General features: G+C 36.5%; 1 protein-coding gene across 5 annotated transcripts in view; it reads left to right on the forward strand.

The window, feature by feature from the left end:
- The window catches only part of RNF111 (ring finger protein 111), an 80951-nt gene that overhangs the window by 56500 nt on the left and 11679 nt on the right, over window positions 1–12772 (forward strand). For all 5 annotated transcript variants that reach the window (XM_082847655.1, XM_082847657.1, XM_082847658.1 and 2 more), the window contains 3 exons: window positions 3791–4110; window positions 7359–7620; window positions 11276–11624. In XM_082847655.1, the coding sequence (XP_082703781.1) occupies window positions 3791–4110; window positions 7359–7620; window positions 11276–11624 (931 nt within the window). The remainder of the gene's footprint in view (window positions 1–3790; window positions 4111–7358; window positions 7621–11275; window positions 11625–12772) is intronic.

Genomic DNA, 12772 nt, shown 5'->3' on the forward strand with positions numbered 1-12772 from the left:
CCTCCAGCTGTGACACCAAAAGTATCCCCAGGTGTTGCCAGATATTCCCTGGGGGGCAGTGTTGCTCTATACTGTACCTAGAACCTAGTGCTTCTGTTATAATACTGGTTGATTTCTGTTTTAAATTTTCTCTGTACTTGATGATGAGCTCCTTGAGGACCAAAGGTCAAGTCTTTTTCTTTTTCAGCACTAAGCTGCAACCATGCAGGCATGCCTCTTTTCCCTGTGCGGTTAGCTTAAATTTAGCAGGTGCTTATTGAACCACCTACATTGTGCAGGCATGTTTCTAGTTTCTAGAGATAAAACAACAAAGGCAGACAATATCCATTCGTTATTTTAAAGGCCAGGACTTTCATTTTTCAGTATCTTTGTAGATCCTTAACCATGTCATTATTATGTATAAGACTTGCCAAATAAATGAATAAATGCATGAGTACATCTCAGTAATCCTCCTAGAATTACAATAAAAGTATTTTAACCAGCTTGGTGTCACTGGGCTGTGGAGTTAATTCTTCTGGTGTAGATTTTCGATTATCTATTTTTAGTGGCCACTCAGCGGCCTAATTTTAATAAAAAAGGCAGTGTTTTATTTACTCAATCAGATGTCTTTGTATTTCACCTCTACTCTGTGGCAATTTTCTTTGGTCAGAAACTCTTGAACAAGAGGAGATTCAGTTGTCTTTACTTTGGATTGCTACCTTGTTTGAGCAACAAAGAGCTTCTGGACTGTAGGAAAATAGACATTAATTTAATTGGAAACCAAAACTGTACCATAAGAAGTAGAGCTATAAGGTCAGTCCTCCTTTAGGGGCCATACTGTTAATCATATAACCCCTTAAATATGTGTTCAGCCTTAAGGATATTAAAGTCATTGTGCTTCCTCTTCACTCACTCTGAGTTTTGTATGTGAAATAATTGAAGACCAAGAGGGCAGATCGTTTCCAAACAGGTTAAGTGTCATATCTGTTACTTCAGTCATGGCCCTAGCAGTCCCTAGATCTCTTGCTCTGGTTACAGACTCATCTCCTGAGTCTTAGAGTTACACATAATCCTCAAATAATTGGGTTTGTAAAATTAACGTGTCATAGTTGGCAGGAATCATGAAGGTCATTTAGTCCATCCACTGAATGGATTTAGTGTCCCAAAGGTTTTCGATTTTCTTTTCTGAAGTAACACACAATAAATGACATTTACTTGTGTAACACTTTGACGTGGGGGCTGAGATATAACCCTGAAAATGTTGTAGGAAGTAAAGTTCCTATAATAATGATATTGTTGTAAATCTTACAGCCTTTGGGAAATAGCTACTTAATGTTTGATTCAGCATAGCGAAGATAGGCTGTTGATCATGGTCAGTTCCAGGTATGCCAGTTGTGACTCTGTCCAGGTTACTCAAGAAATTTGGAATGCAAATGAATGAAAGTGATTTAATTATAGAACTGACTTTGAATCTGCTGTCACTTATGTTTTAAAAGTGAACAGCTTGTTGACCTTCATTGTTTTTTGATACAAATTATTTGTAATATTTAACCTCTCAACTGATGATAACAAGGTAGTACTAATTCCAGGAGGCTATTGGAGATTAGTAAGAATTTGTAATTTTTTTCCATCCAAGTTTACAGACTCCTGAATTCTAGTTCTGAGGTTAAGAACCTTTACAAAAGGGTTCAGGAAATTAGCCCAAGTAGGCCAGAGTAGGAACTTGGGGTGGGGGGAACCAATATACATAGATTTAGAATAGAGATACTGCCTAACAGGGTTTAGATCACAGACTTTGCCCAGAAGAGAATCAGCAAAAGCAGGATAGGACATGTATGGGAGGGCAGACCCAGGAGAATTACAGGGAGGTGTACTGCAGTCAGACCCATCAGTCAGAGCCTGAAGCATCCCTACCCAGATTCATTTATGTGAGTCTATAAATTCCCTTTATTGTTTAAGCCAGTTTCGGTTGGATTTTTGTATTATTTGTAAAGAACCAGAAGATTCCTAATTTTGGTACATTGGCCCAGAAGAGAATAGCTGTGTACTGTGAGCCAAATAGGAGCAGGGTATCCCTGGTATTGGTTACTCTAGAAAAAAGGCTAGAACAGTGGTACTCCAGAATCCTAAGGATTCTGAAGAGATGCCTCATGAGTCACGTGGGGGTGGGGGAAGGGAAGGACAGGGATTTGGGTTTTCCACTCTTCTAATTTTTATTTTTAAGTAAAAAAATTTATCTCCATTTTTATCTGTTTTATCTAATTTCCACATAACATGTAGTTTGAGGAAAGGGTGCTTTTTTTTAGAGGAGTTTGAAACACTAGGATAAACCTTCTGGGGACACTTTCTGCTGTTCTTTTGGCATGAAAGAATATACCTTCAAAATAACTCTGGGCAAGTGACAGAGCATAATCAGGACTCAGATATTTCATACCTAGAGGATTATTATCTTTTCTAACAACAGCCATGCAAGGCAATTATTGCTACATTTAATAGGTGAGAAAGAGGTTAAATAACTTTCCTAAGGTCACATTGCTCCAGATTAGACAGGCTCAGGATTAGAACTCAGGCCCATCTGACTCCATGTTTTTTCCCACTGTTCCACCTTGAGTCACTAGATCATTATAAGAGACCTTTAATTTTCAACATAGTAGAGTCTTATTTCTTATGTTCTATTGGGTCTGAGTTTAGAGACCAGAGGAAGGGAAAAGACATTGGAAGTTAGTGAGACTTAGCCAGATATGCTCTGAGTTGGGTGGTTATGTCTTTTTTTTTTTTAAATAAATTTATTTATTTATTTATTTATTTTTGGCTGTGTTGGGTCTTCATTGCTGCGCGTGGGCTTTCTCTAGTTGCAGCGAGCGGGGGCTACTCTTCGTTGCGGTGCGCGGGCTTCTCAGTGCGGTGGCTTCTCTTGTTGTGGATCATGGGCTCTAAGCACCCGGGCTTCAGTAGTTGTGGCATGCAGGCTCAGTAGTTGTGGCTCGCGGGCTCTAGAGCGCAGGCTCAGTAGTTGTGGCTCACGGGCTTAGTTGCTCCGCGGTGTGTGGGATCTTCCCAGACCAGGGCTCAAACCCGTGTCCCCTGCATTGGCAGACAGATTCTCAACCACTGTGCCATCAGGGAAGCCCGTGTAGTTATGTCTTAAGAGGATAAGATTTTAAGAAGTACATAGTAGTCTTCATTATATAGGAATGATTTACAGTATTGGAGGCTCACGGAGCTCAGGAGAACCTTAGCTTTGTTGCATATAATGGAAAGACTCCCATGTTATTTTAGAGTTTTTAAAATACAATTTAGGGCTTCCCTGGTGGCACAGTGGTTGAGAGTCCGCCTGCCGATGCAGGGGACACGGGTTCGTGCCCCGGTCCGGGAAGATCCCACATGCCACGGAGTGGCTGGGCCCGTGAGCCATGGCCGCTGAGCCTGCACATCCAGAGCCTGTGCTCCGCAACGGGAGAGGCCACAACAGTGAGAGGCCCGCATACCGCAAAAAAAAAAAAACAAAAAAAACCTAATAATTTATAATGACCTAGGAAAAGGTGATCTATTGCCATATTTAAACATCATGGTAAATATAAGCCTCCTAAAGCTTGCCTGAAAATCCCAGTGAAGATCACTGCCTGAAATTACAGGATATGTGTGTTAAGAATGTGACTGTATCACATTATTATTTATAGATATTTGAATTCAGTAATCAATTCTTAATTATTTACTTATTTATACACATTTATACACATATATGAAGTATACACTTTCTTTTACACAGTGATATTTGATCATTTGGTTCTATGCATTTTTTCGTTTCAAGATGACTCAAGGAGAACTGCACCTAGTGCTATAACGGAAACTGGCCCTCCTGCAATGCCAAGGTTACCTTCCTGCTGTCCCCAGCACTCGCCATGTGGAGGGTCGTCTCAGAGTCACCATGCGTTAGGACATCCACATGCAAGTTGCTTTCAGCAGCATGGCCACCATTTTCAGCATCATCACCACCACCATCATACTCCCCACCCAGCTGTCCCAGTGTCTCCCTCCTTTGGTGATCCTACTTGCCCTGTGGAAAGACCTCCACAAGTACAGGCACCTTGTGGAGCAAATAGTAGTTCTGGTACCAGCTACCATGACCAGGTATGTGGAATTTGATGAGTTCATCTTGAGTTTTTAAAATTGTGGTTCCTTCAGAAGAAAAAAAACAAATCCTAATGATAAATTTTATATGCTAAATAAGTCATTCTTGTTGCCCCTGCAAGAGTGGCCTAATTTAATGATGTGTGATTTTTTTAAATTAAGTATTTAAGATTTTCTCATGTAAATTATTGCAACTAATTGAGGGGGCCAGGGATGTAGAAAATTGGACGTGATACTAATTTTTATTCTGGAATGTTTTTAGGTGTTTTTAGTTAAATGTAGGTGGATCTAAACTTTTGGGATTTTATTTCAAACAAAGTGTTGAAACTGCAGTGTCAACCTAATTCATGAGAAATTCGGGAATTCTCCCAATTTTTTCCTCCTCTACCCTACCTCCTATTCTGGAGCCTCCCTATAATCTCCACTCATCTAGAAATAAACAGCCGTCTCAGATGCAGACCTGTGACATAGTTTCTCAGGAGCAGATGAGGTTTTTAGTTTGTGGGAAATTGAAATGTCAGCAAAAATTATAAGAAATTTTTTGCTAATTAAGTAAATTAGTTGATGTTATTAGTGAGTGCTTGATACGTCAAATAATATTAAATTAATATTGGTGGCCACGTGGAGTAAATAAAGTGAGGTGTGTTAACGTGCTATTTTAACTTTTGCTCCATTGTCTCTGTGTATAATCGTGACGTAAACCTTGGTGGTGCATACTTTAAAAATCAAAACATGTAATTTAAAACTGTAAGTGACACGTGCTAAAAAATGTGCTAGAAAAAAGTCAAAAAGAAATTCAGAGCAGCTGCTTTACTGTACCCTCTGACCTTTCCTAAAGTACTTGCTTCATCTTTTAAATTTTCGCTGGTTATCTCTTCTGGTTCTCACAAATTAAAAATAATTAAGAAAGTGGGGTGTTCCCTTAAGAAGAAAAAACTAGCTGCTGATACCAAAAGGAAATTTGAAAGGGTTTAGTAGGAAATATTATTAAAGAGATTTTAGATGATGTTTTAGTTCTGATAACAGTTCTAAGTATTAACATCTATGGATTGTCTAGACCTGTTCTACCTCTTGGGAATGACGAAGCAACCTGAGTGAGTTAATTAGAGGAAGAATCTCTTTTGTGTAAAATATAGATGTAACCTACTCACCTATATCTAAGTAGAGGTGTTTGGACTGTACACAAAGCTTGAGAAGAATCAGCAGGATCGGGCATTCAGTGGTTATAATGGGTATGAAGGTAAACAAAGAATGAGGTTTTGGAAATATGAACGCTTTGAGATTGATGTAGCTATTTGTAGGACTCTGAAATTAGCCACATGCTCATGAGGTAGCCTCGTATAGTCTCTGTTTGAGACCTGTGTGGACACAGCAGGAAGTTGAGGAGAGGCAGACTGATCTGAGGGTTTATAATTGTGTGGATGTCTTATGATTGAGTGTCAGACTGTAGATAGGCAGAGAAAGATTGGGGAGGATTAGGCTTGAGGAGAGGAGTTGCAGTAATCACTTGACTCTGTACTACTTTTGATGTAGCTTTCTCTTTTGAGAGAATAGTTTACTTAGTGCTATGCACTACTTACGAGCTGTGTAAAGTAATATTTGCCATTTCTGTGCCATTTTGCTTACCCTCCCTTTTCCTTCTATAATAATAATTGAATGAACTGTTGGAATTGTGAGGAAGAGGGTTCTCTGTGTTGATTTTTCCCCTTTTCTTTTTATTCTCTACTTTTAACTTTACCCTCGGTTCCTTCTAGGAGGACCTTCACCCTACTTAACTCACTCTCTGGGAGTGTTCTTAATCACTGACTGGAGAAGAAGATAGGAAATTTGCTCACCTTCATAGTATGTTGATATTCCAGTCCATTTGCCAAATTTTAGCCTAAATAGGAAAATACGGAAAGGATTTGAACCATAAGTAATAATTCACAGTCTTAAAATATTACTCTTAAACTTTATTTATTCAAATTGGGAGCATATATTGTATTTGCCAACTTAAAAGAAAGAGCCCAGACATTTACTTAATTGATTGTAGACACATAATATAGAAGAGGAAAGTAGCTCTTTCTTTTCACCTTCCTACAGCTTCTCCTGTACCATCCTCCTCCTTCCCTTTTAGTATCCAGAGTTTCTCATGTTTCTGTTATCCTCTGAGCTGGGAGGCCATTGAAAGTACAAAGACAACTCTGTCTCTAAAAAAATAATAATAATAAAATAAAATAAATTTTTAAAAAGTACAAAGACCACTATGGTTCCTCACTGGACTGGGTGACCTGGGCCTCTAATAAATGCATTACCCTAGCTTTCCTCACCTCTAGCCCCTCAGCTTTCAGTATTGAACAATTCCTGCATGTGATTCCATATATAACATCTTTATTTCCTTTAATCATATTTTAAAAATTACAGCTGTACTGAACACTAAGCAAAGACTTGTATTTAAAATACTTAAGAATATAAAGAAGCAATTCTGTTTCTGTAATCTGCTCTAGAGTAGAAGGTAAAGTGTTTTACTAAGCACTTTTCAAAGTGCTCAGGGGAAAAAACTTAATTACTTTTGAGTAGAGATGGAATCTAGACTCTTTGATTTTCCAACTTGGTAAATGGGCCTTCCCTAAAATTATATTCCTAATAAAAGTAATCATGGTTTAATCTTTATTTTTTTAAGTGAAAAAAGTTATGAGGAAAAGCTAGCTGATGGTTTAGCTTGAATAATCTTAGGCCCTTTGTTATCTTGGATAATGTTTGCACTATTAAGAGTTTCAGTTGAATGCTTGCTGTGTACAGTTTAAAAAACAGAACAAATTTTTACCTGGAGCCTTAAATGTTTTCAGTGGTATGATTATATGTTTTGTAAAGGAGTCCTAAATTACCAATCAGAATTTTGGGGTAAAGGAGGATATGGAAGTATGATTTAAAAGTTTCTTTCTCTCTTAAAATCTAGATAATGGAAGAGAAACAGATCTTAAAATAATATATTAATTATCTTTTGTTCATCTTACAGCATGATCTCATGCTTGATTATTTAAAATTGATTATAGATTTGAAGTGTATAAGCACTACAATTTTTACAGTCCAAGATGCACACAGTATCTTCTTGGTGCTCAGTAGGTCTTCACACTCAAAATTTTTAGCAGTTTTAAATTCATAGATTCTATTTTTCTAGATTGCATTAGGAGTACTTTTATAATATAACATGAAACAACGTTTTGACCAAATTTTAGAAAGATAAAACATAGTTCCTCTTTATACAGCAGGCATTGCCAGTAGACCTGAGCAGCAGTGGTATCAGAAGTCATGGAAGTGGTGGTTTTCATGGAGCATCTGCCTTTGACCCCTGCTGTCCTGTTTCCTCTTCCCGAGCTGCAATCTTTGGCCACCAGGCTGCTGCTGCTGCCGCCCCGAGCCAGCCATTATCAGTAGATGGTTACGGATCCAGCGTGGTTGCACAGCCCCAGCCCCAGCCCCCTCCACAAGCCTCGCTGTCATCTTGCCGACATTACATGCCGCCTCCTTGTAAGTATGAATTTAACAGGCAAAGAGCTTAGAGGCACATAGATGAAGCATCGTCCTCTCCTCATGAAATAACCTTTCAGTAATACTAGTTTATAAACTTTTAGTACCTCCTTGGCCTACGAGTGGAGTGTATTTTTCCTATTTCATTTACCTCACGTACCCAAAACAGTCTTCTAAGGCAAAAAGGGCAGATGTTGTTGTAAAAGGTCTGGGAAAATAATAAAAAGTATATTTTGTCTGTTTGACATACTAACATTTGCATTTTAATTAATATCTATGAACTCGTACATTGAATGGGACCTTAGATTCCTATAAAAGGAAATTTTAAGGAATTAGATTTATCCTTTAGGAGTAAAAGGAAATTTGTAAGTTTAGTAGTCATTTCTACACATAGGAAAGTAAACTTTGATTAATAATTCTGAAGCTTAACTGAGGCACAAGAGAAAATTCCTTGACAGAAAGCTTTGCCAGTTGCAGAAAGGTTTCTGTACTCATTTGATGCAAGCAATTAAAATAGAATCAGACATGGCTTTTCTAAAGAAATTGAAATCTATGAGCTACCGTAAGAAATGAGAAATACCCTTAGGCTGTGTAACATATATTTATTGCTCTGTTAAATCATAGGTTAATAATCAGATGGAAGCTTATTAAGTACTTTGATTTAAAAGAAACACTGAAAATTCATGCCAGGGGTAAACCAGAAAGTTGGCAAGGAAATATGCTTTTGTTTTGATTACATACAAGGGATAATTTTCAATTATATATCTTCTTAGATCTCTTCTTCCAGTCCTATAATTTTTAAAATCTGGGTCCTGCAGGCACCACTGGAGTCAACCCAGAATTTGTACAATGAAATCTGGTGATATATCGCTTTTCAAGAATGCAACTTCAAAGTATAAGGTAGAAAAAAGGTTTTGAAACGAGTTAGTTTTTGCAAAGCATTGACCAGTGGGCAAATTCTGTGTGTGAACACTGGTATGATATACAGGCTGTTCTGTAATACTTGTTGATATTCATCTTTAATTGATTATCTTTTATTGAGAACTCAAAATGTGTGGTTTTCTCCCCCTCCCCTTTAAAAATAATATACTGAAGCAATTTATAAGTGTATCCATTCATCTTTTATGTCCTAATAAAAAATGTTTTAGACTTAAACTGGTTTTACTTTTATCATAAAAGTAACTGGTGTACATCCTAAGAAATTCAAACTGCAGAATGATATAAAATGAGAAGTTAAAAGCCCTTCTCCTTTCTTCCCACTAATGCTAATATACCTCAGAGGTACCAACTGTTTATAGTTTATTATAAAACGTTTTGGAAATTTTCTTTCTCCACACATTATTATGACATATCTCTCCTTTTTTAAAAAAATGGGATTATATCAAACATAGTATTTGCCTCTTGCTTTTTCATTTTTGGTTTTTTTAAAATTCAACAATACATCTTAGATTTTTTTTCATATTAGAATATAAAAATCTAGCTCATTTTTTTAATACCCTCATAATATTCCATTGTATATTAAATTAGTCCTCTGTTGATGGACACTTAAATTGTTTGTAGTTTTTTAGTTTATCTGTAGGGTAACTTCCTGGGAGTGAGATTGCTGGGTTAAAGTGACATGCTGAACTTTAAAGAAGCAAGATCAAGAACGTTTTTTGTTTGTTTGTTTTTAGTGGCAAGAACACATAAAATAGAGAAGAAGGGAAATGGTCTGTGGGAAGGCAGAATATGTCATCTTTATACAGTTTTGTTTAGATAAACAGTGTATTATAATGATGGCTGAATTTTTCACCACACACAAAAACTGGCAACTATGTAAGGTGATGGATATGTTAATTAAACTGATTGTGGTAATCATTTCATGTGGTATACATGTGTCAAATTATCATATTATACACTTTGAATATATTGTTGTATTTGTTAATTATACGTCAGTAAGGTTGAAAAAAATAAAATGAAGAGTTAAATAAACTGATTCATTCCAAAACAAGACTTTAAAATTCTGTTATATTTGTGAATATTCTTTCTTGTATAATGATTATAGAAGTAGAAAACCTTGACATGAAACTGGGAAAAATGCTCTAAATTTGAGGAAGGATAGTTAACAATGATAAAACTTAGTGACTTCCTTTTTGATGACCAAGGAGTACTGAGCTTTGTGACTTCTTAGCGTAAAGCATTGATTTGAAAATATAACTTTTAGAAAATCAGTTTAAAAATATGTCACAACTTACATTGAGCTTAGTGAAAGTTTCCTTTAAATATTGTGAATATTTAGTGACTATTTCCTTTAAATAACAGTACATACTAGCAAGGTTTCCTTTGAAGTATGGCTGAATGAGTCCATGGTTAACTAACTTTCACCACTGATGCATGAATCAAAGCAATTAAAAATTGAAGGCAGTCTTTCTGTAATGAAACTAGAGAATAGCTGTAGCTCCATACCAGGCTACCAAGAAAAATCTTACAAATAAAATGAAATTAGAGCTAAAATCCAAAGAGGAGACATACTTATTTTTGGACCTCAAACAGATGCATATCCCTCAGAGTAAGAGAGATATGTATTCCTCTGAGGGACCTTTCAACAGTCACTCTGCAACATAAAGATTCAGGATGAAGAAATGGGCGAAACCATCTTTATAAAGGCTGATTTCCGTGGCAAGTTCCTGGCAAATATACCCCCTTCTTCTTAATGTAGTACTGGAAAAGTGGCATGGGGCAGGAGGAGAAGTGCACTAAAGGAAGTATATGTTTGCAGTTGTGCCTAGGACTCGCAAGTTGCTTTCCTCTTTCTAGTGCTCTATAACCAGTAAATGACAAAGGAAAACAAGATTTATGTATTTATAAGTATATAATTTATACATTTGATTATACAAAAGCAAAATACTTGAGTATGGCAGAGTAAAATTGACAGGAGACAATTTGGAAAAATATTTATACTATCTTTTTATGACAAAGCTTGCATGTATAAAAGGAATACTTATAAATCAACAAGAAAAGGTGAATAATAGGCTAAGAATATGAGTAGATAATTCTGGGAAGAAATGTAAGTGGTAAATAAATACATAATTTTTTTCTGGTTAGCATTTAAAAAATTTAGTGATAGTGTAATTAGGCAGGAGCTCTCGTGTACTGCTGATGGTAATTAATTATGTAAACTTTGGGAAGGGTGTTTTGTCAACCAGTATCTGAATTTAAATTATTCTCTCAGACTCAGAACTGCTTATAGGAATTTATGCTACAGAAACTCCCTGTGAGCAGTGTGTGTGTGTGTGTGTGCGCGTGCACATGCGTGCGTGTACGCACGCGTGTACGTGCATGTAGGAAAGAGCACAAGGGGAATCATACAGATGTTTATTGCAGCTTTGGATTACTTCCAGTTTTTATCAGTGGCGATTTCTTCAATAAATTTTGGTGCATTCCTATAGTGGAATGCTGTGAAGCTGTGAATGAAGTAAAGCTATATATATTGACATGAGAAGATACCTATGATTACTCAAAGAAGAAAGCAAGATGCCAAACAGGACTAAGCAGACTCAAGCATTGATAAAGTATTCATAAAAATTAAATATGTGCTAATATGTCTGTAAAATATAATAGGAATGTATTATGCCAGTATATGCTCAACTGTATGGTGCCTGTGCTTTTCTTACAGATGCTTCTTTGACAAGACCACTTCATCATCAAACCTCTGCCTGCCCCCACTCTCACGGAAACCCTCCTCCTCAGACTCAGCCTCCGCCTCAAGTGGATTATGTTATTCCTCATCCTGTGCATGCTTTCCATTCTCAAATATCTTCTCATGCAACATCTCACCCCGTGGCACCTCCACCTCCAACGCATTTAGCCAGTACTGCTGCACCAGTCCCTCAGCATCTTCCTCCCACGCACCAGCCAATTTCACACCATATTCCAGCCACAGCACCTACAGCACAGAGACTGCATCCTCATGAAGTGATGCAGAGGATGGAAGTTCAAAGAAGGAGAATGATGCAGCATCCAACGTATGTTTTATGTTTTTAAAAAAATAATCACCCTTTATTCTTTCGCCTTCTATTTCCATTGGTCTTTAAACCTGTAAAGTCTTTAGAAGTGATGTAGCTATCCTCAATTAATAGTGATGTAACTTAATCCTCCGTTCACTGGGAAATTAATTCTTTACTAACCAGAATGTTCCTCCATCTCATCCTGAGTTGTAGGTGCTGACAAAAAAAAAACCTATATCAGGTTATTTAATAAAATCAAAGCCCTTTCAGGATATAACCCAAGGTCATTTATTTTTGCAAGCTAATCTTTGTTTCTTCAGTAGTCCATACTAAAGATTAATGTTAAAATTGGTGATCCTGAGTAACAAGATGTAAAGTTATGAAAGATTGAATTTGATTTATTTTATGTTACCAACCAGAGGGAAGAAGGGTGTTAGTAGAAGTTTTCAACAGCTGACATTGAAAAACTAGTCTTATTAACTTAGTTTATTTATAAATTTAAATATTAAGATATCCCCCCCCCCAAAAAAGATATTCCCCAAACATTATGAAAAGACTAATTGAACTTTTTGTTTTCTTTTGAAAATTCAGGATCTGATGTTCTAATTTAGGGCAGTGTACTTTGTTGGTCTTATTCTGCTTGCCTGTTTTGGTAAATAAAGGTTTGCAGGAAAACAGCTACACTTGTTCATCTGTGTATTATCTGTAGCTTCTTTCACACTGCAGAAACTAAATTGAATAGTTGCAACAGAGACCATGTAGCCTATAGAGCGAACAGTATTAACTATTTGGCCCTTCCAGAATGTTTGCAAAACTCTTGATCTAATCAATAATCTGGCACTTGTGTAACTTCTTTCTTTAGTTATATAATTTAAGGTTATATTCAGAATCTCTGGCTGTTTCTGCCATTCTAATATAGTGACCCTTTATATAGAAAGTTGCCAATTTCATATTCATATCTTCTAGTATCTAAAAAATTAAGATTAAACATGCAAAATCTGTAAATGTGTTCGAAACTAATAGTAAGAATTAGACTATAAAAAATGAATCCCTGGAGCTGTTTTTTCTTAAGTGCCATTTGTTTAGAACTTTATGACTATTTGCATTTGTAAATTTGACAGACTTTAGACTAGAAAGAGAAAATATAATTAGCTGGGATGACAAAG

The sequence above is a fragment of the Leucopleurus acutus genome (genome assembly GCF_964270905.1).
Source record: "Leucopleurus acutus genome assembly, chromosome: 1".
Taxonomy (NCBI): Eukaryota; Metazoa; Chordata; class Mammalia; order Artiodactyla; family Delphinidae; genus Leucopleurus; species Leucopleurus acutus.